The 27,908-nt window shown below is 44.9% G+C and overlaps 2 protein-coding genes across 4 annotated transcripts; both read right to left on the bottom strand.

Moving 5' to 3' along the window:
• Nucleotides 1-157: 157 nt before the first annotated feature.
• uhrf1 (ubiquitin-like with PHD and ring finger domains 1) lies at nt 158-14,547 on the bottom strand. 3 transcript variants are annotated; one of them, XM_030371867.1, is made up of 18 exons: nt 14,393-14,547; nt 12,216-12,378; nt 9,647-9,928; nt 8,997-9,151; nt 8,491-8,706; nt 8,325-8,327; nt 7,582-7,697; nt 7,278-7,464; nt 6,793-6,916; nt 6,586-6,693; nt 6,064-6,168; nt 5,381-5,487; nt 4,924-5,086; nt 4,356-4,493; nt 3,643-3,760; nt 3,066-3,217; nt 2,733-2,831; nt 158-2,273 (listed from the first exon to the last, which is right to left on the bottom strand). In XM_030371867.1, exons 2-18 carry the CDS (start codon nt 12,366-12,368, stop codon nt 2,127-2,129), a joined length of 2,373 nt encoding a protein of 790 aa, XP_030227727.1. In that variant the 5' UTR covers nt 12,369-12,378; nt 14,393-14,547; the 3' UTR covers nt 158-2,126. The 3 variants fall into 3 exon arrangements, with proteins under 3 accessions (XP_030227727.1, XP_030227728.1, XP_030227729.1); XM_030371868.1 differs by having other exon boundaries at nt 12,216-12,373; nt 14,393-14,543; XM_030371869.1 differs by lacking the exon at nt 8,325-8,327.
• Nucleotides 14,548-20,159: 5,612 nt separating this feature from the next.
• Nucleotides 20,160-26,856, bottom strand: kcnn1b (potassium intermediate/small conductance calcium-activated channel, subfamily N, member 1b). Its single transcript, XM_030372803.1, has 10 exons — nt 26,060-26,856; nt 25,119-25,595; nt 24,634-24,729; nt 23,654-23,904; nt 23,251-23,418; nt 22,643-22,784; nt 22,170-22,280; nt 21,891-22,018; nt 21,494-21,563; nt 20,160-20,941 (listed from the first exon to the last, which is right to left on the bottom strand). The coding sequence occupies exons 1-10, from the start codon at nt 26,828-26,830 to the stop codon at nt 20,651-20,653; spliced, it is 2,505 nt and encodes an 834-aa protein (XP_030228663.1). The 5' UTR covers nt 26,831-26,856; the 3' UTR covers nt 20,160-20,650.
• Nucleotides 26,857-27,908: the final 1,052 nt, after the last annotated feature.

The raw sequence follows: 27,908 nt of genomic DNA, 5'->3' as shown, positions 1-27,908 counted from the left end.
AGCTTACCCTCGTTTTTAATTGGAGAATAACTATTTAGATTAACTGCTGGGGCGGTATCCGAATTACCTCGGACAAAATAGTTATTGTATTACCAAAACTACATGGTATTAATTGCTTTTTAAAAAGGATCCAATACCTGCAGATTAATGAACACAATCATGTTTACATTTTTATTGTATAAAAGATTGAACGTGTACATTTTGCACCAAACAAGTGCAAGTAGAAAGCATCCTAAACCTACATATCAAAACTAAGTGGGACTAAAAATATACAATTTAAGAAAATATACAGTTTCCAGTCAATGCAAATATTTGTAAATATTTGAGGTATTACCAATATCTGCAACCACTAGCCTCAAAGCTCAGCTCATGGGTCCCCAAAGTGCACTATACTTAACCCGACAAACTCCAACATCAAAAGCAGTTAGAACCAACATTGAAAGGCTGACAGACTGCTAGTTAAAGCAATATATTGCAAGCAAAATACATGTGTTCCCGATTGGTACCATGAGCTTGGCTGGTGAGCAGTAACGAGAACCTGACAGCTGCTTTCCTGTTGCTTAGTTAACCATACATTTTGAAATGCAAGTTACAAAAAACGGCTTTAAACCTACACTAAACGGAATGAGGACTGTTCCAAATACAAAAAGTGAGGTTAAACTTAAACATTCCCGTTTTATTAAACTATTGCATACGCCGTTGAATAAGGTTTTCCATTAACTCTGGTTCCCCCAACTAGGTTAAGAATAAAACATTCTCCAGGGACCCAAGAACTAGAACAAATTCCCTCTGCAACGGACCATATGGATTCAGTATCATAGATTTATATTCAGCTCCCATATTCAAATACATTTGACTCTTCCAGGGTCACATTCTACAGCACCACATTTCCCTCTTGAAGCCTTTTGCGCGAAGACCTTGGTCAGACTCTAGCCCTTGGTTTAACAGCAGTCAGTTAAGGCAAATGCATGAGGAGATGGTGACACAGTGGGATAACATTACTCTAGAGTGGTAGACAACTTTTCTTTTTCATCCTAAGTAATCAAATGCATGCAACTTTTAACAAATCTTCAAATGCTATAAAATTCTAAAAGAAAAAAAAAAAAGTTATAAACATTGTGAAGCATCAACAAATTGATTATAGGAATATAATAATTCTGATTATGTTTGATGGAAATTTAGGACAAATGTGTAAATGGCATTTGGACAGTGCTTTCAGATACATTTGGGTTAATCGCAAACAAATTTGTGCACAAGAAAAAAACAAAAAGGTATGCTGAAATGATGTTGAAACTATGATAGGCTTCAAATCTATGGTCAGGGACAATTGGAACATTTAGAAAGTTTGAATATCTGCTTACATTAAACCAGTTCTGGAAGCTGGCAATATAAGTCAGACCACTTTGAGATTATTTATTAAAAGGAAAAAATGACAAGGCATTGCAGAATAAATACAGGCAAGGGGAAAAATCCCCTGCACCTGGCCTAATGCGCAGACGAACAACCATGTGATCCTTTAATTTGAACATGTACAAGTAAGAACAAAAACTTGATTGCAAAAATCTGGTCTCAATTTGCATCCAAAAACAGAACGGCAGGCAGGGTTAACGTTTAGATAGCTCCATATACAAAAAAACAAAAACTGTACAAAAATTCAACGTCTAAGAAGTCAAGCTTGGCCACCACCTGGACTTGCTAGAGAGGCGTTCTGAGGGAGTGTGGTTTACACGTAGAGGAACTTTGTTGTACTGCAACCATGAGTTCCATTATGGCAAACGTGGAGAGGTGTGTTTGTTATTGTTAAATGACAAATAATGCCAAGCAATGTGAGGTTAAAAAAAAAAAAAAAAAAAAGAGGCATCTGTAACGGACTAGGATTACATGTACAAAAGCTTCAAAATGCAGTTTCAATGAACAGTTAACCACACTTGATAACAAAACAGCTGAACAACCTGGAAAGTAGAAAGAATTAACTGGAGATGGTGATAAAAATCCACCAAAATTACTTAATTTCAATGTAAAAAATATATATTAAGAGAAAAAAAATGATTCTTTGTTGCCTCTACTGAACGTCTCCCCTTTTTTCAGTTCATTGCGCGTCCTTACGGAGCAGAAGGAAGGTGTGATCATCGTCCACTGCTGTATCCGGGGAAGAACTGATTCAAAATGACCTGCAGTGGATTGTTGACGTTCATGGCGTAGTTCTTGCCCAGGTCGTGTCGGCAGGCGGGGCAGGTGTACACGTCGGCCCTGAAAGACCTCTGCAGACATTCCTGGAATAGAACATATTTCCCCATCTTAGGAACCTGCCACAGCTCTACATTACATTGAGGGAAGAAAGTGCCACTTTTTAAACGCATGGGATTTACTTTCCCTAAAAAGGGCTCGTTGTGGGAGATAAGACTCACTAGGTCATTGAAGGGAGACCCGTTTTGCAGAAAATGAAAGCATTTATTCTGTGAATATCACAATAAGAGTGGAGTTCTGGTTTTCAAGTGTACCCTGATTTAAATGCAAGTTAAAAATGACAGAAAATGTCAAATAAAAGTGAACAAACCTTCTCATTGAACTTTGTCAGCATCCAATACCTAAACATGATCCCCCGTTAACCCATCTGCTCAAAATCAGCTGGTCCTCATCCATATTTGCCATGGAATACACTTCCTGCACTTCAGCGGTTGGCAGCAGATCCCATGATAAGCGGGTGCAAGAGAGATAGCAGCAGATCCTACCTTGCAGACGTTGTGTTGGCAGTCTGTGGTGACAGGCTGGTAGACCACCTCCTGACAGCAGATGCACAAGAACATTTCTTCCACCTTGTTCAGGAACTTCTGCAGAAGAAACATCCCACAGTATTGTTACACACAACCTGCAATATATACAAATCTTTCCCCAACCTATATATAAAGTAATTTTTAATCAATCAAGTCACGAAAGTTTTGTTCAGATTATTGCTGAAAAAACCAAAATGTATACTGACTGCGTTTAAATAGAAATGACGACACGTCATTATCGGCCCAGCCTATAGACAGTCAGGTGTGTGGTATAAAGTAATGGATTCTTACCGGTCCCAGCGCCAGCGACTGCTTGGCCTCGACCCAGATCTTCTTATTGGCCTCGTCCTCCTTAATCAGGGACTTCTGCTCCCCGGTGAGCTTGTAAACCTCCACCTTCATCTTCTTAGGCGTTCCTTTGGCCGGGGAGGACTTGGCCGAGTCTAGCAGACGGATCACGTAAAGCACACATTAGAAATCCAAGCGCCTGGCTCGTTTAAACCCCATTTTAAAAACGAATTGTGAAACACCCTTCCATTAGACTAATGCTATCGAACATTCCTCGGTCACAGATGGAACTAGTGGGGACTGTAGGACTCATAAGTCACCGTTATAGTCAGTATTGCTGTGAATGTGAACAGAAAAAAATAATAATCTTAGTAGTCACATGCTTTTGATTTGTTTGTTGGAATGGTTCTTCATTGAAATATCAATGCTTATTATATTGGGGTAAAAGGGGGGAAGCCCACAGCCCAACTGTCCCGTTATGGCACTTTATCATTAGGGGAATGGTTAAACGCTGGGGTGGTTCCAATAGCCAGTAATCCCATATCCCCAATAAAGTGGATAATCATCTCATCTGGCTCACCTGTACCCTGAGATTTCCTCTTCCTCTTGCCCTTGGTTGGGGTCTCCTCCTCTGGCTCACTCTTGTTTTCCTTCTCCTTCTCCTTCGCTGCCTGGGTCTCAAGATAGCCTTCTGGATACTGGGGCGGACACACACGCATTCATTCATTTGACTCATTTGCAAAGACTTGCAAATTACATTCAAAATATACATGTAAATCAAGGCATCCTCAGCCTGCTGGGTTATCTCTTTAAGTTGGGCATTGCCTTGGAGCAACCAGTCCAATATTTACATCCAAATGCATTGCTTTGGTATTCATTCAATAAAAGTAGTAGCCATGAAGTCCAAGGGGAAGTGAATAACCTGTAGTTCACCAAACAGCCTATAGGGGGCTCACAGTGGTTGGATTCAAAAACACGGGTCGCAGACGTCCTGTTTGAGATTCTACATTAATTAAAAAGTTATGGACTGTATTTACTGAGTTTTGGCCATAGAATAAGGGTAGGAATTGAATCCTCACAGTAATGTGCCCAATATGGATATTTTCAAGTGGTGGTTTCAGAGTGCAAGAAATGGTAGCACCATTAGCTTTGGCTTAAACCAATGGGTGACATCCCTTTCAACAGTCACAAATTGACTGTACTGGTGTACTTTCTACACCGCTGACCCTCCAACCGTTCCCGGTTCTACCTCCCCATGTCCAGCTCAAGCATTATCCAATGACGTGTCCTCACATTCATGGTGAGCCCCAGCTTCTTGATGCGCTCCTTGCCGTCTCTGGTCCAGGGTGCTGGCTCGTCGTCGTCCCTCTTCAGCAGGTACCGCCACACCAGGAAACCAGACTTCCCCTTCTCCGGCCAGTATTTCACCACCTAGGAGATACGAAGGCAGAGGTAAAGTGACCACCAATGCTAAGGATGTTCGGCCTATTTTAAAGTTAACAGCATATATCTTAACATGTTATGAAGTGCCATTAGTAATGTTTGGACACTTTGCAGGAACAGTCAGGTAAATCTGTCCACAGAGCGCTAAGATGCACGTTCACACCACTGTCGGGGTTCCCATCGAGCTTCAAACTGACAAAATGCCTGGTCCTTATGCTTTGCAAGTAGCACCAAATTAAAAATAAACGGTACATCCAATTTTATCTACCATGTAGCTAGCGTAACAACATATCACACCCCTCTGAAGACAGACATAAATATCACCGATGGAGACCTGATTACAATACATGAACGCATCACAGAGACCCAGAACCACAGGACATGTTGGTAACCGTGTGGCTCCTCCCCCAACGCTGACCTTGTAGATGCCGTCGTAGCGGTTGCCGTCCTCTGGGCTGTATTTGCTGTGTTTGCGACCCTTGGAGCTGCGGATTACCCGGACAGACCTGCCAGCCTTCCAGTTCTTGGCCTCCGCCCCGTCCTTATCGTTCACAGGCGTGTTGCAGTTCAGAGCCAGTGCCCTGGTAACGAAACCAAAACAAAAAGTGTTTAGGATAAGGACCAGTATGACCAACCGACAACTGTGTATTGGGCGGTTTATTATAATATTAGTGGCGGTAAAAGTGGTACGATACAAGGAACAGGTTCGAGAACCCAAGCTAGCGGCTATAGGCACCCAAGCTAGAGGCTATAGGCACCCAAGCTAGAGGCTATAGGCACCCAAGCTAGAGGCTATAGGCACCCAAGCTAGAGGCTATAGGCACCCAAGCTAGAGGAACCCGAAAAAGCTGCATTAGCAAACAGCAACTACACACCTGTTCATGTTGGTCAGTTTTTGGTCACATGACTGTTCGGCGGTCCTCTTGTTGCCGGACAGATCCCGTCCTCCGGATCCAGTGTAAGTGAACTCATTACCGTCATCCTAAAACCAGGAGCAAGAATACAGATCATCAGAACCAGGTCCCCTTGAGTAGCCCTATTATCTTTGCATTGAGGCTCATGCCAGTTTAAGAAACAAATACCAAATTACCAATATTTGGTAACTCAAAAGTAAAAAAGGATTAATAGCCGTAAATAATCGTATCCAAAGGGACTGACTAAATACAGGCCCTTGGGGGTTTGGCATCTTGTTTATGAACCCTTTCAAGCAAGCTGTGGTTAGCAAGGAAGTCATCCAAGAACATGGCTGAGAATCAGCAGCAGAGCAACTATTCTGACCACCACAACCCAATAAAGCTTTATTGGGAAAATGTAGACAACCAAGTCAATGACAATTACTTCACAAATGTCCAAATATTATCATCCTAATTTGGAGAGACGTCCAGCTAAAGTGGAAGTACAGGACAAAAACTCACAGGGTTGAGTGTTTAATTCCCACCTTTGCCAAGAATGCATGAGCCTACTGTACCCAAGACGCTTCAGATAAAATAGAATCCTCCAAACTGCATCATTAAAAATCTTGATTATCAAAAGTAATAAGCAAGCTCGCTTAGCGTACCACGTCATCCTCGTAGCCTCCGGCTAGCACCAGGGAGTAGGCTCCATCGTTGCTCCTTCCATGGATACCGGCGACATGGGGCCGGTGGACACCAGACTCGCTCACCTTGACACGCAGAGAAAACACATTGAAAGCTCAGAAGAAACGGGCACTCTGACGGACAAACGGTCAAATGGTTGTAGCTGCTTAAAGATATAATCGTCGTTTAAATGTATAATGTTTTCGTCTTTGCTTTTTAGATGAACCGAATGAAATCAAATGATGAAAAAAATAAGGCTTTTTAAAAGCTAATTAAAACAAAGCAATCATGGACCCCAAGGGGCAATGCCCCTCTTTTCAGGCATTGTTAAAAGTAGCCACTCACTTTAAAGAAAACCAGATGTCAGCATTAAAGGAAGTGAAAAAAACAGCTAAGCGATGATAGGATAAGAATCGCCATTTCTATTTAACTGCCTTCAGAGTAATCACTTCCTCTTTCAGCTCCGATGGCTGCCACTTGCTATGAGGGTCAAGTTGACTGACCTGCACCCTGAACTTCCACTGGGACCCAACTGGGACACAAGGCACTGGGCCATAGTGGTTGGACGGCACGATGGTGCACTGTTTAGTGCGACCAGCACAGGCCATGCCCTGAAAGTAGAGGAAAAACACCCATCAGTTGGTTTGATACTTAGAAATAACATGTTACAGTAGTCGTGTTATTTCCGTAAATGTGTCAGGGGAACTCACTTTGCCCCAGTCTCTTTGGCTGGAGGAGCTGGCCGAGGCCATTTTGGACTTCTTTTTGCTGTCCTTCAGCTTCTCACCGGCCCTCACCACCTCGCTTACATCGTTACGGCAACTGGGACAATACCTGTAATAGACCACCCCATGCATATTACTAAACATGAAGTACACAATAATATAAAAGATTCCATTTCGATTCATGCACCCTTACAAAACAAGTAAATGTTATTATACGCTTATTATAAATAAAGGATGCACGTTTTGCTACCACGTCCACCCTCTTCTGTGTTCCTTTGACAGTTATTCCTTGACATACAGAAACCCCCTAGCCCCCTCTGAATAAGGGCGGGTCTGTGATGTACTACTCAAACAAAATCGACTACATCAGCATCACTTTTACAATTGACCTCCGTGACGCTGATTGGAAGATTCGCCCGTGCTGGTTATTGTTATATAGTATATAGTATGGTTATAGAACCCCGACTCACCAGTCCTCGTCGTCGGGGATGGACGTGAGCGGGGGGTCCAAGCAGTACATGTGGAAGGCCATGTCACACTCGTCGCACAGCAGCTGCTTGTCGGGGTCCTGCTTAATGCCACACGCGTGACAGTTGCACCAGCGGCAGTTCTTCTTGGGGTTGTCCTTGCAGTGCTTGCACTCGGGCCCATTGGACCCTGAAGAACCGAGGAGATCAGGGTGGCTCAGCACAATAACTTGTAACCCGTCTCATGCTGCCCCCAAAGAGAATATGTGATGGATATCAACGCCACCATTTTCCCACAAATCCTTACTTTTCAGCGGGCTTTCCGATCCCGGGGCCGAGTTGTCGGGACCCCCGGCCTCTTCGATTTTGTAGATCTCCGTCAGGAACATGATCCGACAGTCGTTAAGGGAGTCGCCAGCCTCACTGCAGAGAAAGATTATGAAAACATCTCAGTAAAAAGGATCGTTCAACAGGGACGCAAAATGTTTCGCTATCAATAAACTTCTTTAATGTTTGTTGAAAAAAAAAAAAAAAAAGTACTTTGGGTTAGGGCAGTGGCACTATCAAATACATTTCCTTTCCAAGAAGAGCACATTCTTGACACACTAGTTGTAATAGAAGGTTACACTACATCTGGAAAAAGAAAGGAGAACCGTGTCAACAGCAGTCATCACACCTCTCGTGGTGTTCAAGTGTATTCTCTCCCTTGGTGCTCACTGGTTAATAGGGCATTTTTGCTGCCCTGCAAAATTGAACGGGGGTAAATAAGTACATTTTTGTCAAGTTGAAAGCAGACTCTGACATGAATGGACGCATCAGTTTGTTTAATGTTTGTCCAGGCCATTTTGGTGTTCTCATAATGATGGACGTCTCACGCTCATACATAATGGGCGGGCGAAACCTGAGTACCAAAGTAAGTAAGCAGTACCAAAAAAAGCGTACAAATCCTGAATAGAGATTTTAATACCTACCTAACAAACGTATACGAATATACGACAATTTGGACTCATCACTACTACGGACAAGTGACAATCAGCCAAAAGAACTCACCAGCTGAAATGCATCAAAAGAACAGAAAAGTCCAAAGTTCTAGGTTTTAAACTTCAAAATTCAGAATAGTTTGAGCTAAATTTCTAACTAACACAAAATAGATTTCTCTTCTTAAAAATTCTACCCCTTCTTCCCCCTGAAGCGCAAAATCCAAGCAGCCCCTTACCCGAGCAGGATCTTGGCGTGGATCTCATGCGCCGTCCGGGTCTCCTTCTTCTTGTTGATCTCGGCGTCGTACCAGTACCCCCGCTCCTTGGGGTCGTCTGGGTTGAAGTTCACCATGACGACCATGCCGGGCTCCAGCTGGTGCCACTGGTAGACTGTGCGGGCGCGCGGCCGGATGTCCTTGGCCAGCAGCTGGACCACGCCGTTCTCTGGATAGCTGAGGTGAAGGAGGACCGTCAGTGTGCAGCTCACACGCACACGTTAGATGAAAGACTCGACAGACACCACGGTTTAAATTTTTGTCACCGACTACGGAAACTGAACTATAAATTCGGTTAAAACTCAAAAATGGGATAATGCGCAATTCCCCCTCTCAAACAAAACAATCATTAACAAATATTGCAATTTGTGTCCACTAAAAGCAAACAAAGAGATAAATCTACCAATGAATCACTAGCCAAGTATTTACATTTCCGATATCAACTTAAGAGTACAGATGCGTCTTACTCTTCGTATTTGACGTGGTAGCGAATGTCCTCATCCGTGGGTGTGCCCGGCTCCTCCTTCTCTGGGCTCGGCTCCGGCCCCTTGGTGACCTTCAGTATCTGGGCCTCGAACCACGCCCCCATGTTCAGGTCCCTGGCGTCCACAAACTCATTGATCTAAAACACAAAGCGTCAGATTAATAAGAATACAAAGCTTTTTCCAGACGTTTTACTGTCAATGCTTAAAATCTGTTGTTATGGGTGATTACGCGGTATAAATGAAACATGCAATAATTACAAAAGCATCCAACGTTATATTTTGTCCAAAGTAACGTTTACTACGAGGCATGATTTTATTGTTGCAGTTTGCCAAAATGTGATCCATTATTTTAATGATTCAATGTCTCCTCCTCATTGAGGCATCCATCAATTACTAATCTTACATTCTGCTTTTAAACCAGGAAAATCATACCACATTACAACACTGTGATAATCACAATGTCGTCACCAACATCCAAAGTCGGTCTCGGCTCGGCTTACGAAAGAGTCACCCCTCAGGTCGGGTTAAAGGCGGAGTCCCTTCTGGGGTTGGGTTACCAACCATGCTGACTCTTCTATTCAACGGTTAGCCAAAACACTCAACAGCCAGTTACAGACGTCCAAACCCATTACCTTGTACAAGCCGAACCCAGGGTCGATGAGTTCTTGCGTGTCGGCGCTGGCGGAGGTCCCGGCGGCCTGTGGGGCCTCGGGCTCCCCGTGGGTGGAGCTTTTGTCGGACTCGCTCTGGGCCGAGCCACAGCCGGAGTCCGAGTCGGAGAGCTCGGCGTCCTTGGGCTCCTTGGCGTCTTTGGTCTTCGCCGTCTCCACGGCCGGAGCGGCCGTCCTCAGCAGGAGCTGCACGATGTCGTTGAGACCCACGCTGTAGTCGAACATGGTGTGGCCGTCTTCCATCTGGACACACAGGGAGAATTAGGTTCTGTACCAGGGCGTGTGTGTGCATGAGCGCACACGCGATTCTCACGATGGTCATGCTTGCAGTCAATGCCTTCAGGACAGGAATATACAATAAATAATTGTAGGAAACAAATTAATTAGTGCTCATTTGTGCAGACACATCTCCGCTATATGATAATTGGAAATCATAAAGCGTTAGAAAAGGACATTTAGTGAACGTGGAGGTTTGCATTTATGGGTCGAGAAGGTCAAGTACAGTGAAGATGCAAAGAAACGATTGGATTGGTTCCAAACTAGGCGTGACCCTTGACCTGGCTGGTAATAACTAACAGAAGGATAATGGATTCAATTGAATTGCGTTAGCCCTTGGGGTGGGGGGGACTTTATCTCAGTAATCCCCAACAGACTGCTCCTTTATTTAGTGCCATAGACAGACAGACTGAGCCGGAACATAGGATATAAAAGACACATTTATATGCAATATCACACAATTGAGCTCTACTGCAAAACTTCCCCGTTGGCTGATCCAATAGTTGCAGAAATTACGACGGCTTGGGATTTGAGATACTGTTTTGTTACAACCCTTTGCCAATTAACTACAACAAGGCTTTCAGACTTAGTTTTTACAAATTCAGTTAACATGTTAGATATGTCAGATGCCTTGTACACAACAGCATTTAAGAAAAAGCACCCCACTACTGAAATCCACAAAAACAATATTTCTATTACATTTGTTCATTCTGGTGTGAAGCACTGTCAGAAAACATCAGAAACATGATTATGATGCTTTATTATTTGTTTTCAGCCGTTTGCAATGCAAAAATGCATTGCAAGCTCTAAAACACAGCCACAAAAAAAGGGACTTTTGGCCAAATAATCTCATTATATCTTGCAATAGCCTCGTTGTTTGCATTCGCATTGTGACATGGGATCTCTGATCCAATGAGGCAACTTGAATTGACAACGTTTACGCAGAAAACACGTTTAGTTTGTTCTTCTAATATTTAACCAACAGACGTGAATTAATTTCCGTCAACTCACTGCCAAACAGACACAGCCACGGTTGAATTTGACAGGAAATGACATTACATTCAAAGTGTTTATAGTGTACGTGTGCACTGATGCATTGAATAGTATTAAGTAAATAAAGCCTGAAATATAACCATTGCGAAGGACCTTCACGGCCCACTGTCAGATCTTTTAAGTAAAGCGCACCAATGACATTGGATAAACCAATGACATTGGATAATATTTATACTGATAAGAGTGCCTATAGTTTAATGGATCATTTACAGGCATCATAAAAATAAAAAATAAATCACACCATTGGAATGTCTTTGTTTACTTTTGTCCTCTTCAACACACAATGTTAAGAGTGATGTAAACATGTAAAATAAACAATTTTCCAGAATTTGGGTGACACAAGTTCAGACAATTCAGTCGAAGGCTTAACTAAAGAAACTTAAAATTAAAAATAATTAAAATACCACAGAGGGAGGTTTCCACTGCACCTATCAGATCGTGTAGGGTGTGGTCTGACCCCACGCACCCGCTTCTGTGTAGTTCGTACTTCCTCAAAATCATAAATCATCTGTACTGTAATGGCTCACTGCCTTTGCCACGTGAATACACGCAATTGGTCACCCGTTTGCGTAAATCTACTCCATTCAATTGGCTTGATGGAAATCAATGAACTGAACGTTTGAGAGATTGCAATGGATTTCCCCACGTGCCGGATTATGTTCCATCAAACATCGAAAGCACCTTGATAACCCGTTTGAAAATATAATTAGAAGTAGATAATGTAGTTTCTTTGACCAACACTTTAAAAGAACACCGTTATGAGCCGCCATTTGAATACATTTTAATATTCCACTTGCATACATATAGCACAATAGCACCTTCTTCCCTTCACACCACCACATACAACTTTGCGTTCTTCAAAAACCCTGCAGGTACCAGCAGGGCATGCCATGGTCATTAGTCATCATGTTGACACGTTCAAAAACCAGGAAGACAGAATCCATGTACATGTTTTCAAGCCTATAACTAGCAGTCCAAAACAGACTTGGACAACATTTGATCCATCAAATAAAGCTTGAATGACGATGCCGCAACCCTGCAGTCAAAACAGATGAGCACCCAACGGCTGCAACTCAAACATCCCTGGCATCCAATCCACAACCAACAGCCATTATCTGCCAGCTGCAGGTTTCACATGGAAAACCTCCCAGCTCTTACACCAACTATTCACCACGTCACCGGCTGTGTGACCTCAACGTACCTGTTTGCCGCGGTAGAAGAGCCTCTGTCGTTCGGGCTCCACCTTGAAGAGCTCCTGGATCTTGAGGCGCAGCTCGTCCACCTTGGTGAGCTTGGACAGGTTGTCCACCCGGTGGGTCTGGCTCCCGTCCATCGTCCGTACTTGGATCCACATTGCAGCTGCCCTGGGGATAACGGGACCCGTTAGAGGATGCTGTCCTGCAGCTGCGCCAGAAGTGGGCCAGGCACACCGGTTGCCGCTTAGACCGGGCCCTTTACTTTGAGCCCCCTTTCCAGCCCGCTCGTCAATAGCCAAAGCAGAAAGATCCTTAAACGTTGACTGTTGATACGTTGATACAAAACGTTTGCCTCTTCAAGGAGAACAAGGCAGGTGAACGTCTGTTTGTTTTCCATTAATGGAAGTCAGTGAAATTGCCATAATTGAAACTGGACACCGTCTGTTTCCTTGTATTTTGGAGCCATTGTTTCCAAAATAGTACAAAAACAAGCCAGACAGCTGTGGTGCCCCTATAGCCGCTATAACAGAATCCATCCATCATCACCACAATGAAGCTGACAGCCGTTTCCTAAATCATCCATGTTAAGCAACAGAAAGGCGGGTTTGAGTTTTAGGTAGCTACTGGGGTGGTGCTTAAGTTATGTTGATGGCATCTGCCTGGCTGCCATTGCTATTGAAAATAGTATGGACGGTTGAAGTACTCACAAGTATTGCTTATTATTATTCCAAGTAGGATACAGATTCAGTATTCTATAGACTTCCCCCCAACCTTAAAAACAAGTTGTGAATGAAAGTTATTGAACTGGCTTTCATGTAACCTTTCGAATAAAGAATTTTCCATTCACACCACAGTCAGACTTGACAACAGTGACAAGGCATCTGGTGTTGTCATTTGTCCCATTTGTGCAATAAAACGTGTGCAATAAAACGGTTTAACAATGGAGGGCAAAAACTGCTGTGGCTGTTATATCCACATAACGGTCAGATTGTTTAAATTAGAAGACACCTCCTGGATTGGGATAACTATTTGGTGGAAATAAAGATAAGTCGCCGAGGCTAGTAAACAAGTGATTATCCACTAGAGTGATAATGACACGGCCTATTCAAATCTCTACTCCGTGCCTTCTGCCACTGGATGACGGTCAATAACAGTGTTCAAACGGTCATTGTGCTGCGCCTCCATCCGAGTGACCTGTCACCCCTCCAACAGTCTTTTCTGGGCGTGCCCAAGCTGATTTAAATACAGTGCGGGAAAACGAAGCGAAGGCCACTCCCACTGAGAGCACATCCGGGCGCGAGGAGCTGCTACCAAACAATGTGGCTTCGGGTTTCTGACAATAAAACACGCCATGGGACCACCCAGTATTACTTCAGATAGAATCGATAAGGTTTAATCAGTAGCTACGATTATGTTGTAACAGAAGATGCCTTTGCGGTCCGTTTTAAACACGATTGATGTATTATACACGGTGGTCTGTGCTCGCTGCGCTCAGCTGGGATCAGCTGGTCCGACGATTCATTAAAACCCTTCAAATCCCAGTGTGGTCTCGTTTAAACTGGTCACGTCCGTCTTTCCCCACATGTTTAGTAATCTAACCACCAAACCAAGAAAGAAAGGAGCATCTCGAAATATACAAGGTTTACTACAACCACACCTCCATGGCCAAATACTGAAAACTATTTTTTTTTTTTTTTTTTTTTTTTTAATAGGACAGTTTCTCCTTCGCATGTAAACGTTTTGTATCGAGTGTAAGTACACGTACTGGCCAAACTTGTGTGAAAGTGGATCGCCCATTCTGTACGTTCACCCAGTAAACAAGGTAAAAGCGCGCACAACAGCATCACACACACGGAGCTCAACCCTCCAGCCCCGGTAGCATTGACAGCGGACCACGTTCCCGACCCCTACCAGACACTTATGTGCACAAAACACGCACATGCCCGTTCAGTCATTCAGCAGAGCAGCTCCAAGCGCGCTAGTTTTAACTCGGTTGGAGAATGAACACGATGTAAACAGTGTTAAGTCCCCCGAACAATGCATTTGAATGACGAGGAGAGCCGTTCAGAAACGAGGCAGGGAGACTTTCCAAATTAGCAAAAACAGGCTAGCTAGCTAGGTCAACTGATACGATCCAACACAGGTTGTATGTTATTAAATTCAACGTAGTTCGTGGCTTTACCTGTTTGATTGTCCAAATTCTCTGATAAAGTTTATGCCGCAAGAGTTTTCCTCGTACCGCTCTAGTTTGCAAGAGAAACTCAACGCGCTGCAGAAGACAGAATCAATAGTTCTTTGATACTTTCTTTCCCCGCCCGTCTACAACTACAAGGATTCTGCTATTGGCTCGTTCTTGCTCACAGGCGGCCGCTAATTGGTCGGCATGGTTGTCAATCTGTCTTGTGACCGGAGCTTAGACTCAGCGCGCGAAATTGTGGTCTCGTGGGCACAGATCACTTCCGAGAATTTGGCGCGAGATTATGTAAATATATGTACTTTAGACCTTGGAGCTGAGTTTAGTAAACATCCCTTCTGCTGGGAGTTCTTGCTAGAACAATGAAATCACACCAATTAAGCCTTAAAGACGATTTCGCCAACACATTATCCGTGGAAAAATTAAAATGGCTGAATGTAGTTATATTACGCTGCTTATTGCATAGTAATGCGCTTTTTGATCTCTTTTGGCGGGAGAAGTTGACGAATCTCTGTTGTCTATCTCAATATAGGTAGCTGTGTGTTAGTGTTTATATTTTGTTACGTATTTTAAGAATCTAAGCTACCCACACATAGACCCAATGATGCAGGACCAAACATATAAGCTGCGTTACCCTCACATAGCCACAAGGGGAGCATGATGTTATTGAAGGCTGCTCCCTCTTCACCTTTAATTAAGTGAAGAAGCCGAAGCCATAACGTCACCCCGGCCACGCCCACTAGGCAACGCCCACTGCATAGGCCACACCCACTTGACGTCCTGTACGGAGGACGTCGAGTGAACAGGCCAGAGTTCAATAGGTAGACGGCGCAGCAAGCCACCCGGGCCTTAGCCCGGGGGGCTTGAAGTAGATCACGGTATTTTCCTCTCACTCGCGTTAGAAACAATTCCCTCCGTATAGCTTCACTTACCATGCCGAAACACGCCGACGACTTTATAATAAATGAAGTGAGTTAAAGCAACCCGGGATTGGACAACTTTCTTCGAGAATATGCAACAATTTGGTGACCCGCGACGTTTGGAAGAAAGTCCCGAAAATCCCGGGGGGCGCGACGCTAAAACAACTTCAACAGGCCACACACGTCTGAGGTAAGTATAAATCATTGTTTTAAAGATTAAATCTGAAATAGGATTGGTTATAAGAACACTTAGGTGTAAGCTTGTTTTAGCCACCGTCCGATTGTGCTGCTGCAGAGGCCTAGCATAACAACACGTGTAGATCAACGGTTGCAAGGAACTGTGAAGACCCCCCCATCCCCCCATCCCCCCATCCCTTTGTTTACCTGGGCGCTCCTGGCTGTTTGATAAGGCAATGGTAGCCTGCACAAAGGGACCCCCGGTGTGTTATGTCTGTCTGTCTCTGTCTCTGTGTCTGTCTGTACCACGTGGGAGACGTAGTACCTGTGTTTTTTTGATTTATATGATGAATGTCTCGAAGTTAAGCCGAGATAAGGTAATCATAAGGTAATTGATGAATGTCTCGAAGTTAGGCCGAGACCATCTAAGGTAAATAGTGAAAGCGCCGAAGTTAAGCCGGGCCACTATAAGGTTTATTTATTACCGGCCACAAACTTCCAAACTCTTTACGGTGGGGTGAGGAAAGGTCAGGTTTTTAACGTTAATCTAGCTTAGTTGCATATTAAAACGGAGGCTTGGCCAAGGAGTTCAAATTGGATTGATTCCTCCCGGTTCATTTCAAATCTAATGTGCAATTTTGATTAGTATACAACGCAGCCTAGAGTGTAACCACGGGGTGTTAAAGAGACAGCGCGTCTTCGTGACGTGGGTTTCCTTTGTCCAGACGTCCGCCATCTTGGGTCTTGCAGAGACCAAGAGCAGCGGGGAGCCCCCCCCCCCCCCCCCCTCTCTCTCCCTCCTCTTCCCCCCCCACCCTCTCTCTCTCTCCCTCTCTCCTTCCCCCCTCTCTCTCTCTTCTCCCCCCCCCCCCCTCTCTCCCCTCCACCCCCCCCCCCCCCCTTCCCTCTAGAAGATCCTATCGTGAAACCCCCCCACTCCCTTTGTCCCAGTCTTCACAGGTCCAGTAGTCAGACCCCCCATCCCCCTGTCCACAGGTCCAGTCGTCGGATCCCCCCCTCCCCACCCTTTGTCCCTGCAAACATTCTCTTCCCCTACCCTTCCTTATTCATATTGCTTAAAGAAGATCGGGAACGGTGGGACGGGGGCTTCGATTTAACTAACAATAGAGAGGCCTCCCACCCTCACACCTAGCCATGTGTTGGAACCAGGATGTAAATTTAGCCTTTGCAACCTGTGTTTGTGTGCATTGATCTTAATATTCTCTCTCTCTCTCTTCAGGAAATAGCAGTATATGCAGTAACGAATGCCTAACACTCAGACATTATGTTTTTCAAGGTTGCTGGGCCCTTCTGTCTGTTTTCATGCGTTTTGTGTATCAAAACAGGAGTGCAATAGACACGGGTTGTGTCATGCACAATGATATTAGAGAACCAGGATGGTTCAAATAGACACAGGGTTCAACTGCTAAAATAATATGTTTAATTAATAAATGATGCACATTGTTTTAACCGGTGCACAAGGCGGGAGTTAGCTCAACTGCTGTAGTTCAATTACAATAACATTTGTTTCAACCGATAACTTCTGAATTTTTCTTTTATGTTCAGTTTTTGTTTTGTTTATAGAATATCACCATATATTTAATACCAAGATGTGCATAATTGTTGTAAGTTTGGATGACTCTTTATTCTACCTAGTTTAGACGGTTTTGATTGACCTAGCTCAAGATTCACCAGGTGTCAGACGTAGGATTGTGACACTTCCTGGGAGCCCCCGAGCCACACGTCGACTGCACCAGGTGTCAAGACGTAGGATTGTTGCACTCCGAGCCTCCGAGCCACGCGTTAATCGACTAATCGTTCCTGCAGAGTTCTGAGGTGGTAACGGTGGAGCTCAATGGGAGGCTCCGGGAGAGTACAATCGCGGGCTCACACGGGGAGTGGTGGCGGTGGGGCTCATGGGGAGGCCCCGGGACAGTTGTCATTCGCGGGCTCACACGGGGAGAAATCGGGTGGGTCAGTAAGTCAGAGGGTTGAATTAATGTATCGATTTGATGTTGACCAACAAAAAACTAGATAATTATAATAATAAATACTGTTCATGTAATGGTATAGTTAGGTCTGGGACCTGCGTAGCTAAAAAAACTGTTTTGGAAATAGTAATGAACGTGTCCGGGACATGTGTAGCTATAAAATAAGTAAAGATAAAACTGAGTTTTACTTTACTTCACTTTGCTAAGACATATTCACGTTTGATGTGGTATGCAGAAAGTGGCGCAATAGGATATTGTGCAGAGAATAAGGCGTATTCACGTTTGATGTGGTATGCGATGTACATAGGAGTGAATCAAAGTGTGGACAACATCAAATGCGAGCAATAGGTAGAATAAATGAAGATTAGGTCATCCAATATGCATAGTTAGTGTAGGACAATCGGGTAGTATGATGAAGGTAACTGTTATTATGAAATACGGTTAACACAGAAGTGATATTGAACATGCAAATTTTAACATTGTTAATTCCCTTTTACATCTTTTTGGTTATAGCAACTTGGTTGAACTACGGTGTTGTTATCTTTGGTTGTCATTCAATGCACATGGCTGAAGCAATGCGCAAGGAGGGATGTAGTGTGAAATTAAACCAAAGTAGATACTGTAAAACAATTAAAATTAGAATTCATGGAAATATGTTTTTGAACAACTAACTGCTGTACATGAGTTTGTATTTCTGCAATAGAAGCAAAAAGTTCCAGAACCAGATGCAGACACACCCGGAGCCTACAAACTACCACCGCCGAGCAAGGACTAACAGTCACATGAGGAGATCAAATAACAGCAGGATTTGAATCGCACCGGATGGGTTGGTGGCCAGGGCACTGGTATGATTACAATCCCTCAGGTTAGAATTGGCAGAGAACTCCGGCATTAATGACCCTTTCACAGGATGGATGGAGAATATGTCTGGGAGGTGGAAAGGCAGAATCCAGTAAGTGCCCGTCGCGGGAATAAATGCAGAGACCGTGTTAATTGTCACCGGCTGCCGTTGTATTCCCTGCGCACGAGGGCTACTGCATCTGCTGATCACCACAGCAGTGGGCGCTACAGAAGTGCCAAGTGCCATTCAGGCTTACATTACCTGAGGGGCCCGACCCTATCCAGCTGCAATATGTAGAATAGTCAACACCTATACTATTCTAGTAGAATCGACTGTATTTAAGATCATCAATATCCCGGATTTACTTGAATAACACATTTTAAAACAACCATACCAGACTATGTTTATTATTTGGTAGTATTGCTTGGTTGCGAGTGCAACCCGTTATTTCTGAATCGCTGCATTGATAATGGTACTGTTGATCTTTGAGACGGTTGTTTACAGGCCACCTGTTGCTGACACGACGACGACGGAGAACCTGTTTGGAGGCTCCCATGATGTAGGAGTAACCTCTCTGAGTTGAGCCCTTGACAAGGAGGGATGAGTCTTGGGTTCATGAACTACAGGCCCGACGGCGACAGAATCCATGCCCAAACCACCCACATGCAACAGCGAACCAATGCACGAAGATCACCTGAACCACCCGAATCCATGCTAGGCTATCAATAATCTTGAATTTTTTAAATTGTATTATGACTACCAATTTTTACTTTACTTTTGCACATGATGAAAATTGTATGACCTTGTAGCACATGACCAAAAAGTATTAGCTCAGGATTTCTATGGATAGTTTTGTTTGTGTGCTGTTTGGCCATGTGATTGTATGTTAACAAGATTTGTGTTCATTGTTGTATTGTTAAATAATGACCTGTATTTCCAATAAGACCCACAACGTGAATGCCGTCTCAGTATTATGGGGACGCGTAGTGGTTTTTCCCCTCTCTTCAAGAGGTCTTTCCGCGACGGTTGATGGTGTTGATGATTGATCCTACTTTGACTATGTTTTCGGTGTGGTAAATGGTGTTTATGATTTAAAATATTATTGTATGGTCATCTAAGATGACCAAGGAGGGACTGTTACGTATTTTAAGAATCTAAGCTACCCACACATAGACCCAATGATGCAGGACCAAACATATAAGCTGCGTTACCCTCACATAGCCACAAGGGGAGCATGATGTTATTGAAGGCTGCTCCCTCTTCACCTTTAATTAAGTGAAGAAGCCGAAGCCATAACGTCACCCCGGCCACGCCCACTAGGCAACGCCCACTGCATAGGCCACACCCACTTGACGTCCTGTACGGAGGACGTCGAGTGAACAGGCCAGAGTTCAATAGGTAGACGGCGCAGCAAGCCACCCGGGCCTTAGCCCGGGGGGCTTGAAGTAGATCACGGTATTTTCCTCTCACTCGCGTTAGAAACAATTCCCTCCGTATAGCTTCACTTACCATGCCGAAACACGCCGACGACTTTATAATAAATGAAGTGAGTTAAAGCAACCCGGGATTGGACAACTTTCTTCGAGAATATGCAACAATTTGTATGCATGGGTGTGTGTGGGTGTGTGTGTGTGTGTGTGTTTGTGTGTGCGCGCGTGTGTGTGAATCGGTTTTTTTGGAATTTACATACGAACTCACGAACTTTCCCTGACATATTATGTAATGACATTATTATACGTTTATGTTATGTGTTTATGTATGCATTGCATTCAAATTAGATTTTACTCAGGAGTTTATTCCCCAAAAAACCTAGTAATTACAAAAAGTAGAATTTCAATGAACCTTTATTTTTTTATTAGTTTATTCATGCATACAATCTCATCAAAAGGCTTCTTTAAACAAGTCCATAATTACACTTTCCTGTTCACATTCAATTAAATGCAATATTTATGAAGTAATACAACTAGACACATCCCTTTCAGATAACAAAATAGCGACCTTAAAATCCTTAGAAAAGTGCTGCTGTGTTACAGTTTAGAAATAATAATCAAGTTAAAAGAGTCATTGTGGATACAATTTGGTTACAGGTAACATACACAGTAGCCCAAAATATAAGCTCTTCAACTACAACTAAGTTCGGTCTAAAGTTGTGCACATTCTAATGTCCAGAGCCATAAAACAGTTAAATAAAACTATCAAAAGTTACAGTTCGCAGTTTTTGCCTTGCCATGGTGCCATTTCAAACAAAAGTTTGATAGACAAGATGGTACCTTAATTGTACTAATGCCAGACGAGAAAAGTGGGGTACACCCGAGCCTCAACAGCGGTATGAGTCGTCGGGTGCGGTGGAGGAGGGGCACAGCTGCCGTGGGGCCGCCCCCCCACCTCCACCCTCTGCCAGGGAGGAGGGGAGGAAGTGCACCTGGTAGGACAGGTTGTCCAGGAAGTCCTTCTGTTGCTTAGCGATGGCCTGGGACAGCACCAGGGGGAGGGACTGCACCCCCAGCAGGACCGAGTCCAGTTTCTCCTCCAGCGCGGCGATCCGATGGTCCAGGTTCTCGCTGCGCCGCTGGAGCTCCGACACCAGGTCGTACATCATGTTCTGGGTCTAGAGGAGGGAGACCAGAGGAGATACCAGGTGAGACATCGTGTTCTGGGTCTAGAGGAGGGAGACCAGAGGAGATACCAGGTGAGACATCGCGTTCTGGGTCTAGAGGAGGGAGACCAGAGGAGATACCAGGTGAGACATCATGCTATGGGTCTAGGGAGAGGAGAGACAGGATGGTCTTACCCAAGAGATAGGGAGACATGAGGGTCTCACCCTAGAGAGAGGAGAGAACAGGAGAGACATGAGGATCTGACCCTAGAGAGAGACCAGATCAGAGGAAAGGCCAGGGGTGATACCTGGTTGAACGTTATACTCGGAGTCTGGCGAAAGGAGAGCCCATAGGAGAGATCATACTAGGAGAGATTTAGAATGCATACAATACATGACTATTTTCATACATCAAAGATGTATCTATTATTTTGTTTTCCAACAGCAGTTGAAAGCAGGCTTGAATCATGACCAACATTAGTGACATTATTTTGAGTCGCAACTCAAACAGCCGTAATCTTTGCTATCTTGGAATGTTAAATTCACTGAAGAACAAATACAAACCTTTGCGATGTCAACAACTGTGTTGGCCTGGTCAGTTAGTTTCCTCTGCTCCATTTTGACCCTGCGTAATCTGATTGAATGAATACATCAATCAATCAAATAATCTTTCCCTTTACTTGTACAACCGATGGACATTAATGAACTTACCTAAAACACAAAGCAAGCAGGTTATGTTAGTTATACAGTTATAAGTTCTATACATTCTAAGTTATGACTTCAATCAGTTATAATACTTTATCAGTTTTAGGTTTCATCAGATGAATTCCCATCTGACCGTCCACAGCAATTTTATGGCCAATCAATGACTTAAAAATGCCATGACCGTGCGTCACGAACGGGGAATCACCGCAACTTTAGATTCTGCTGAAGGCCCTGAACATGACTCTTTAGCACCTACTGGTGGATGGCCTGGAGAAACTTCCTCTGGTGGTGTCGTACAGTGGCGTGATCAATCTTCTTCACCAGTTTGGTGTACTTGTAGATCAGCCATGTCTCCCTCAGAACGTTGGCTGCTGTGTTTTTCACCTGCGAAGAATTGGATTTTATATGTATTATTATTATTAAATGAAAACACAAATACATGTCACAATTCATTTTGTTATTCAGGCCTCATGAATTTTTCTGAAATGATAATTTAATTGATCTATCATACATGCAGCCTGGGGTGTGAACTGACCTTTTTATAAAGCTGAGTGTCCATCATGAAGTTGTGGACGTGCTTCTCTGCTCTGGTGAGCTCCGACTTCCTCGCTACCACGGCAACCACCAGCGCTGTGCAGCCCGCGCCCTGACAACGAGATGACAGGAAGCAAACTTCAAAAGAATAACTCCAAAGTCAAGTGGCCGCTAATTGACTTGAAAATCAAATGTAATAAATAATAAATTAATTACATTGAATACAATTGAACACATGATGTTAGCTTGTGAAAGGTTGATATTGTTATTACATGGTACAAATATCCCAATAACAAAATCCTGCATGTACAACTGTATTGTGTGTGTTCAACATATATTCCACCATTCAGAGTAGATAAGATATATGAGAATGCACAGCCCTACAAAAAAACAGCGATAATTACCACAAACATCAGTTTAAAGTGACCCAACACAGTGAGACACAACAACAGTTCCGATAAGGGTGGAACTCACCATGATGCCGGTCAGCAGACACACCCCTTTGCCACAGTAGGTGTGAGGGACCATGTCCCCATATCCGATGGACAGGAAGGTGATGGAGATGAGCCACATTGCCCCCAGGAAGGTGCTGGTCACCTGCTGGGCATCGTGGTACCTGGAAGAGAGCAGCTAGGGATGAGGCAGTGGTGTTCAGGAACAAGAGAAGACATGTTTCTGATCAGCCAGGCTGTGTGCGTTGCATTTCAGTGATTCAGTTTCAGTGATTCAATCTCCTTTTGATCGTTTTATCAAAATTAGTAAAAAAAAAAATGGATGGATCATTGGATGAATGAGTGAGTGAGACAATTTATAAAAAAAAATTAAAGAGTAACTGAGAAAAGAAGCGAGGGATAAAAATATATAAAGTGTATATAGGAAGTGTATAATTATATTAACTTTTAAGTTTGAGTATGTGTGTATGAGTTCCTACTTCTTAAGTTATTTTTTAGGTTTTGAGAGTGGGTAGGTACCTCACACACACACGGGCAAACAAACACATCACACGTTGTAAATACACATTGTATGTCTTGTTTAGTAAGGCAGTATATTTCCCAGATTGGTTCCAGGTTGGGAGCCCGTACCTCTCACACACGCGCACGGTCCAGGCAGCAATCACCCAGCAGGAAACACTGAAGACCAGCAGTACCGTCCCGGGACACATGGTCATCAGAGTCTTCATCACGAAGCGCGTGTCGAAGCTGATCTTGTTCAGGGCACCGATACTGTGCGATGAGGCGTCCGTGAAGAGCCTGCCTGCGCACACGAGACCCACGCATCAGATTGGAGGTTCCCCTCTGTGTTCCTGGCCCCCCCCCCCCCTGCCCTCTTATGCTCTTATGAAAAAATAAAGTTATTATTATTATATTATTATCTTTTATCTGTTTATCGTTTTTATGTTATTCATGAATTGTTCCACAGTGGTGGATGACTGCAATCCAAGCACATCTTGTTCCCTAACGCGGATCAACCCAGAACAGGAGGAACTTGCTGTGCAGCAGCGTCACGCGGCCAATCAGGTAGAGGCGCAGGAACATGGGCACGGAGAGCAGGATGTCCAGGTCGGCGTCCGCCTCCGAGGGCGCGTGGCTGAAGACCAGGCGGGCCGCCCGGGTGAAGACGTAGCGGCCGGGGACGGGGTGCACGGCGCACACCACCAGCTCCAGGGCCACGAAGAGGATCCGCTCGCAGGTCATGGCGATGCGCCAGTCATCTGCCCCGTTGTCCACCATGAAGAGCTGGACCCCGAGAGGGGGGGGGCGAGACGGCCGACCAGTGAACGGTTAGTGGAGCACATGGTTCATTTCTTATATATATTTTTTGTTATATTTTAGATGATTTTTTTATTTTAGCAATTAATTTTATATTTTCAAAAATACAAATGAATAGGAAAAGGGATGAAATATTTTGTTAAATAGTAATATACTGAAAAATACATTATACCAAGTTGCAAAAACAGCTACAGAGAAGTATATAGACAAAAGAGATAAAAAAAAAGATGATATATAATATGATATGTAATAGTTAATAATAGTCATTCATTAATTCCTTCATTTATACTTAAGTGTTGCTATTTAATCATTCAGCTGACGAGTTTCTCCAGAGGGATTTCTGGTTAATAATTGGAGATACATTTTATGAATGATTAGGTAGGGGTTCAGGCATTCTGCTCAGGGATGCTTCCAGGTAGATGGTGGATATGGGAATTTGAACCCAGAATCAGCTGGGAGTGAAACATCGTAACCACTCGAATATCCTGCCTCATTTGGGTTCAACAGTAAGAGAAGTGAATAATTGTTTTATTTACTACTATTGAACACTCCAAAAAACTTTTTTTTTCAGATCTCAATCATGAGATCTCAAATCATGGGATATTGCCCAATATCCCGAGAGAGGGAACCAATCAAATTGCGCCATCTTAGGGGGTTCACGTGTAGCTTATACTAATAGCTGATATCTACCCATACCTCGACCTCCCTGGCGTGGTACATCACGATGAGCCCCAGCAGCACCACGGTGGAGACACTGATCATGCCTTTAAGGACAAACGAGTACACAGAATCCTGGGGAGCAGGGAGGAAACAGTGTAAAAGGGGTACGAACTCAGACCAGCTGTTTGATTACAAATATCTCACCGGATCCAGAAGGGGAGTTCGCTGCTCCGATATAATAATGAGTAAACATTTTACTGTGTTGTTTTGATTGTACTAAGCATATTAAAGAGAGGGTAAAACACATTGTATATTCTTGATCGGTAAGCAATGGCTAATATGATGTAATGTATAATATAAACACGAAAATAAATTTATTTTCAAATTAATCTCATGTTATCGCTATAATATTGCTATTATGATGATAACAAAACACTACTGTATGTACCACAGTGTATATATATTCTGCATGTTTTTACCATCTAAATGAGTTGTAATTAGTTGAATCATTTATTCCTCACCTTGGTGTAAAACCCCCTGGACAGCTCCGTCTCGATCACCATGACGACGATGCCAAACATCCCGCTGACCAGGGCGAAGTCGCTGAGCCGCTTCCTCTTGCCGAACAGCGCCCGGCGCTGGCCCAGCCGGTGACCGATGTCCCGGTTCTTCTTCGGTGGTGACGGCGCCGGCGTCCCGCCGGGCTCTTCCAGCCGGTCGCTCCCCGCCTCGCTGGGCTCCTCCCGGCTGGTCTTAGAGAAGGCGTCCTCCGGGACGGCCCGGTAGAGGAGCCGGGGGGGCCGCGGCTCGGCTGGGTCCGCGTCCGGACCGCGGGAGGGGTGGAACGCGCCCTGGCGGCCCTCGGCCGACGGTCTGGGCGCGTCCCCGTTTGGGGCGAGTCCCGGGTTGTCGATGGCCCCGTTGCACGGCGGAGACCCGGTTCCCCGGAGCAGGGAGACCCTGGACCCGGTGGGACTGAGCTGGGACTCATCGTTGTTCTGGACCACAGAAGGGAGGGGAGTTAGTGCAGCGAAGGGGACGCACACACAGACTATCATCAGCGGGCATCAGAGTTGGGGATAGGGTGTTTGTTCTGCCAGCCTAAAGGTAATGGGTTCGATCCCCAACGTGAAGTCTAACTGCAGGCATCCTTAAGCAGGATCCCCTACCCCCCCCTTGTGCATCAATGCCCTGTATCAAATATAAATTAATCACTTAAATTGATTTCAAGCCTAGGGTGAAACCGTCGGCTAAATCACTAGCAGGTGAGCGCTGATGACCTTGTGTTGGTGGATGCCATTGTGGTACGTACAAAATAAGGACGTATAATGTTCTGCTTCATCTTATGCAAATCAAAGCTTACCCCTGTAGGACAATGCACACACGAGGAGAATATGTACAAAAGAAAATCGAGAAGGGGAATGGTTCCACACTTCAAGCTCCACAAAGCAAAACCAGGTACCTGATTTTGCGCGTGATAGAGCCTTTTGTCAGCTCGGTGTTGGTTTTCAAGAGAGCCACGGTGGCTGAATGAAAGGGAATCTGCACTTTGGTCGGGAGCTGAACCTTTCATCCAGGGACTGCTGGTGAAGGGAGAGTCAGAGAAGTTCAGGGGGTTCAACACGAGCGAAGAACGGGTTTCTGTTCCGGAAAGTTCTCTCGACCGGCGTTCGGCCTCCGTCGAGCCTGGATCCCCGTCCTGAGGTTTCGACAGAGGCAACAGCAGGTTCTTCTCCCTGAACTCAAGGGAATTCAGCGGGATGTTGAACAGGTTCTTTGAGGCTGGTACGCAGCCGTCTTCGCCTTTAAAATGGTTGGAAGGTTGTTGGTGTTGTTTTTGTTGTTGTTGTTGTTGATGATGATGTTGTTGGTGGTGGTATTGGCGCAGGCCTCTCCCGCCGTCGTCTCCGTTGCACTGGGTTCCCGTGAAGCCCTCCTGTGAGCAGAACGTTGCAGATATCAAAGGGTCCTCCGGGAGGGTCTGTTGAGGGAACACCTGGCAGGTGGAGATCAGGGAGGACTTGAAGAAGGGCATGTTGTTGTTCTGAGCCGACAGCGAGAGGTGTCTCTTCTGGGGGACGCCGCCGACGCTGCCGGGGGGAGCGTCTTGTCTCGGCCAAAGGTGAAACCCCCCCACGTCCTCGTGTTCGCAGTGAGACTCGTCACGTGACGGACATCCGCATCCTCCTCCTCCTCCACCACCACCACCATGATCGGGATGGGAGAGGCCCATGATGGCAATCTGCTTTGCTGCAGCGGTTGGACCGCTCACGCCCCCACCACCACCACCACCACCACCACCTCCACCACCGACCCCACCACCGCCACAGACATGGCTGCAGAACGGAAACCACGGCCGCTCTTCCGACTGCGGTAAGGTTCTGCTCCGGATCTTCAGGGGTTGCAGCCTGGCGGGAGTGGCCCCGTCCGGGGTCGCGGAGGAGGGGGTTCGGCGGGGTTCAGGCACCGGGGAGGCTCGAGAGAGGCGATAGTGCAGGACGTCGGGGTCTCTGCCAGAAGTGGGGGGCAGGTCGGGGCCGGGATGGCAACGATCATTACCCCCGTCGTCGAGCACCTCTCCGGTGGAGTCTAGCCGCTGGGTGGCGTTGGTGGGCTTGACCAGGATCAGCCTCATGGCTCAACGCCGGGGGGGCCTGGACTTCAGGTGCCGGACGCCATCCTTCTAGAACACAAATGAACATGGATTACAGCACACACCTTTATTTAACCAGGTAAAAGTCTCATTGAAATTTTAAATCTCTTTTACGAGAGACCTGGCCAAGAGGGCAGCATAAAACCAAGATATACATTAAGGTTTCGCCCCACAAAAACACACAATTTTCACAACATTAAAATACAGTTTTGGGACTTCATAGTTAAGGAATTAGACATAGGCACCATTTACAATACTTCCACATTCTAGGTCCTAAAGAAATAGTAGTAGTAGTAGGATCTAATGTTGAATGATTGACCACTATCTTTGAATACCTTCATTTATATCCCGATCCTATTTGATGGTAAACATCAAGGCCACCATGATGATGTCTGAGCATGTTGTCACATGATACGCACCCACTTATGCACGGCATTTTGTGGTTTCCGTTCCGCTGTTCTTTTTTCACACTTCCATTTGAACATCTCGAGCATTGTTACAAGTAACCAATGAAGAGTAAGTAAACATAATAATGATACAATAATGACGTATGAACCAGACCCCCAGCTGTGCATAATCAGTGAGGCGTCATGTTATCTTAAGGCTCTGGTTCGGCTGTTTCACAGAAGCAGAGGGCTCTGACAGCAGCAGATGCTCT

Source organism: Gadus morhua, chromosome 12 (genome assembly GCF_902167405.1).
Source record: "Gadus morhua chromosome 12, gadMor3.0, whole genome shotgun sequence".
NCBI lineage: Eukaryota > Metazoa > Chordata > Actinopteri > Gadiformes > Gadidae > Gadus > Gadus morhua.
This window is presented reverse-complemented; position numbering and strand designations above follow the sequence as displayed.

Excerpts from the sequence above, each read along its gene's own strand:
- kcnn1b (XM_030372803.1), bottom strand. The coding sequence starts at position 26,830 with ATGGGCCTCTCCCATCCCGATCATGGTGGTGGTGGTGGAGGAGGAGGA. Across the intron at positions 23,905-24,633 it reads ACCACGCCAGGGAGGTCGAG|CTCTTCATGGTGGACAACGG; the intron begins GTATGGGTAGAT and ends CTCGGGGTCCAG. Across the intron at positions 23,419-23,653 it reads GTGACGCTGCTGCACAGCAA|GCTCTTCACGGACGCCTCAT; the intron begins GTTCCTCCTGTT and ends GTGCGCAGGCAG.
- uhrf1 (XM_030371867.1), bottom strand. The coding sequence starts at position 12,368 with ATGTGGATCCAAGTACGGACGATGGACGGGAGCCAGACCCACCGGGTG. Across the intron at positions 9,152-9,646 it reads CTGGGTTCGGCTTGTACAAG|ATCAATGAGTTTGTGGACGC; the intron begins GTAATGGGTTTG and ends TTTGTGTTTTAG. Across the intron at positions 6,169-6,585 it reads AGTGGAAGTTCAGGGTGCAG|GTGAGCGAGTCTGGTGTCCA; the intron begins GTCAGTCAACTT and ends CTGCGTGTCAAG.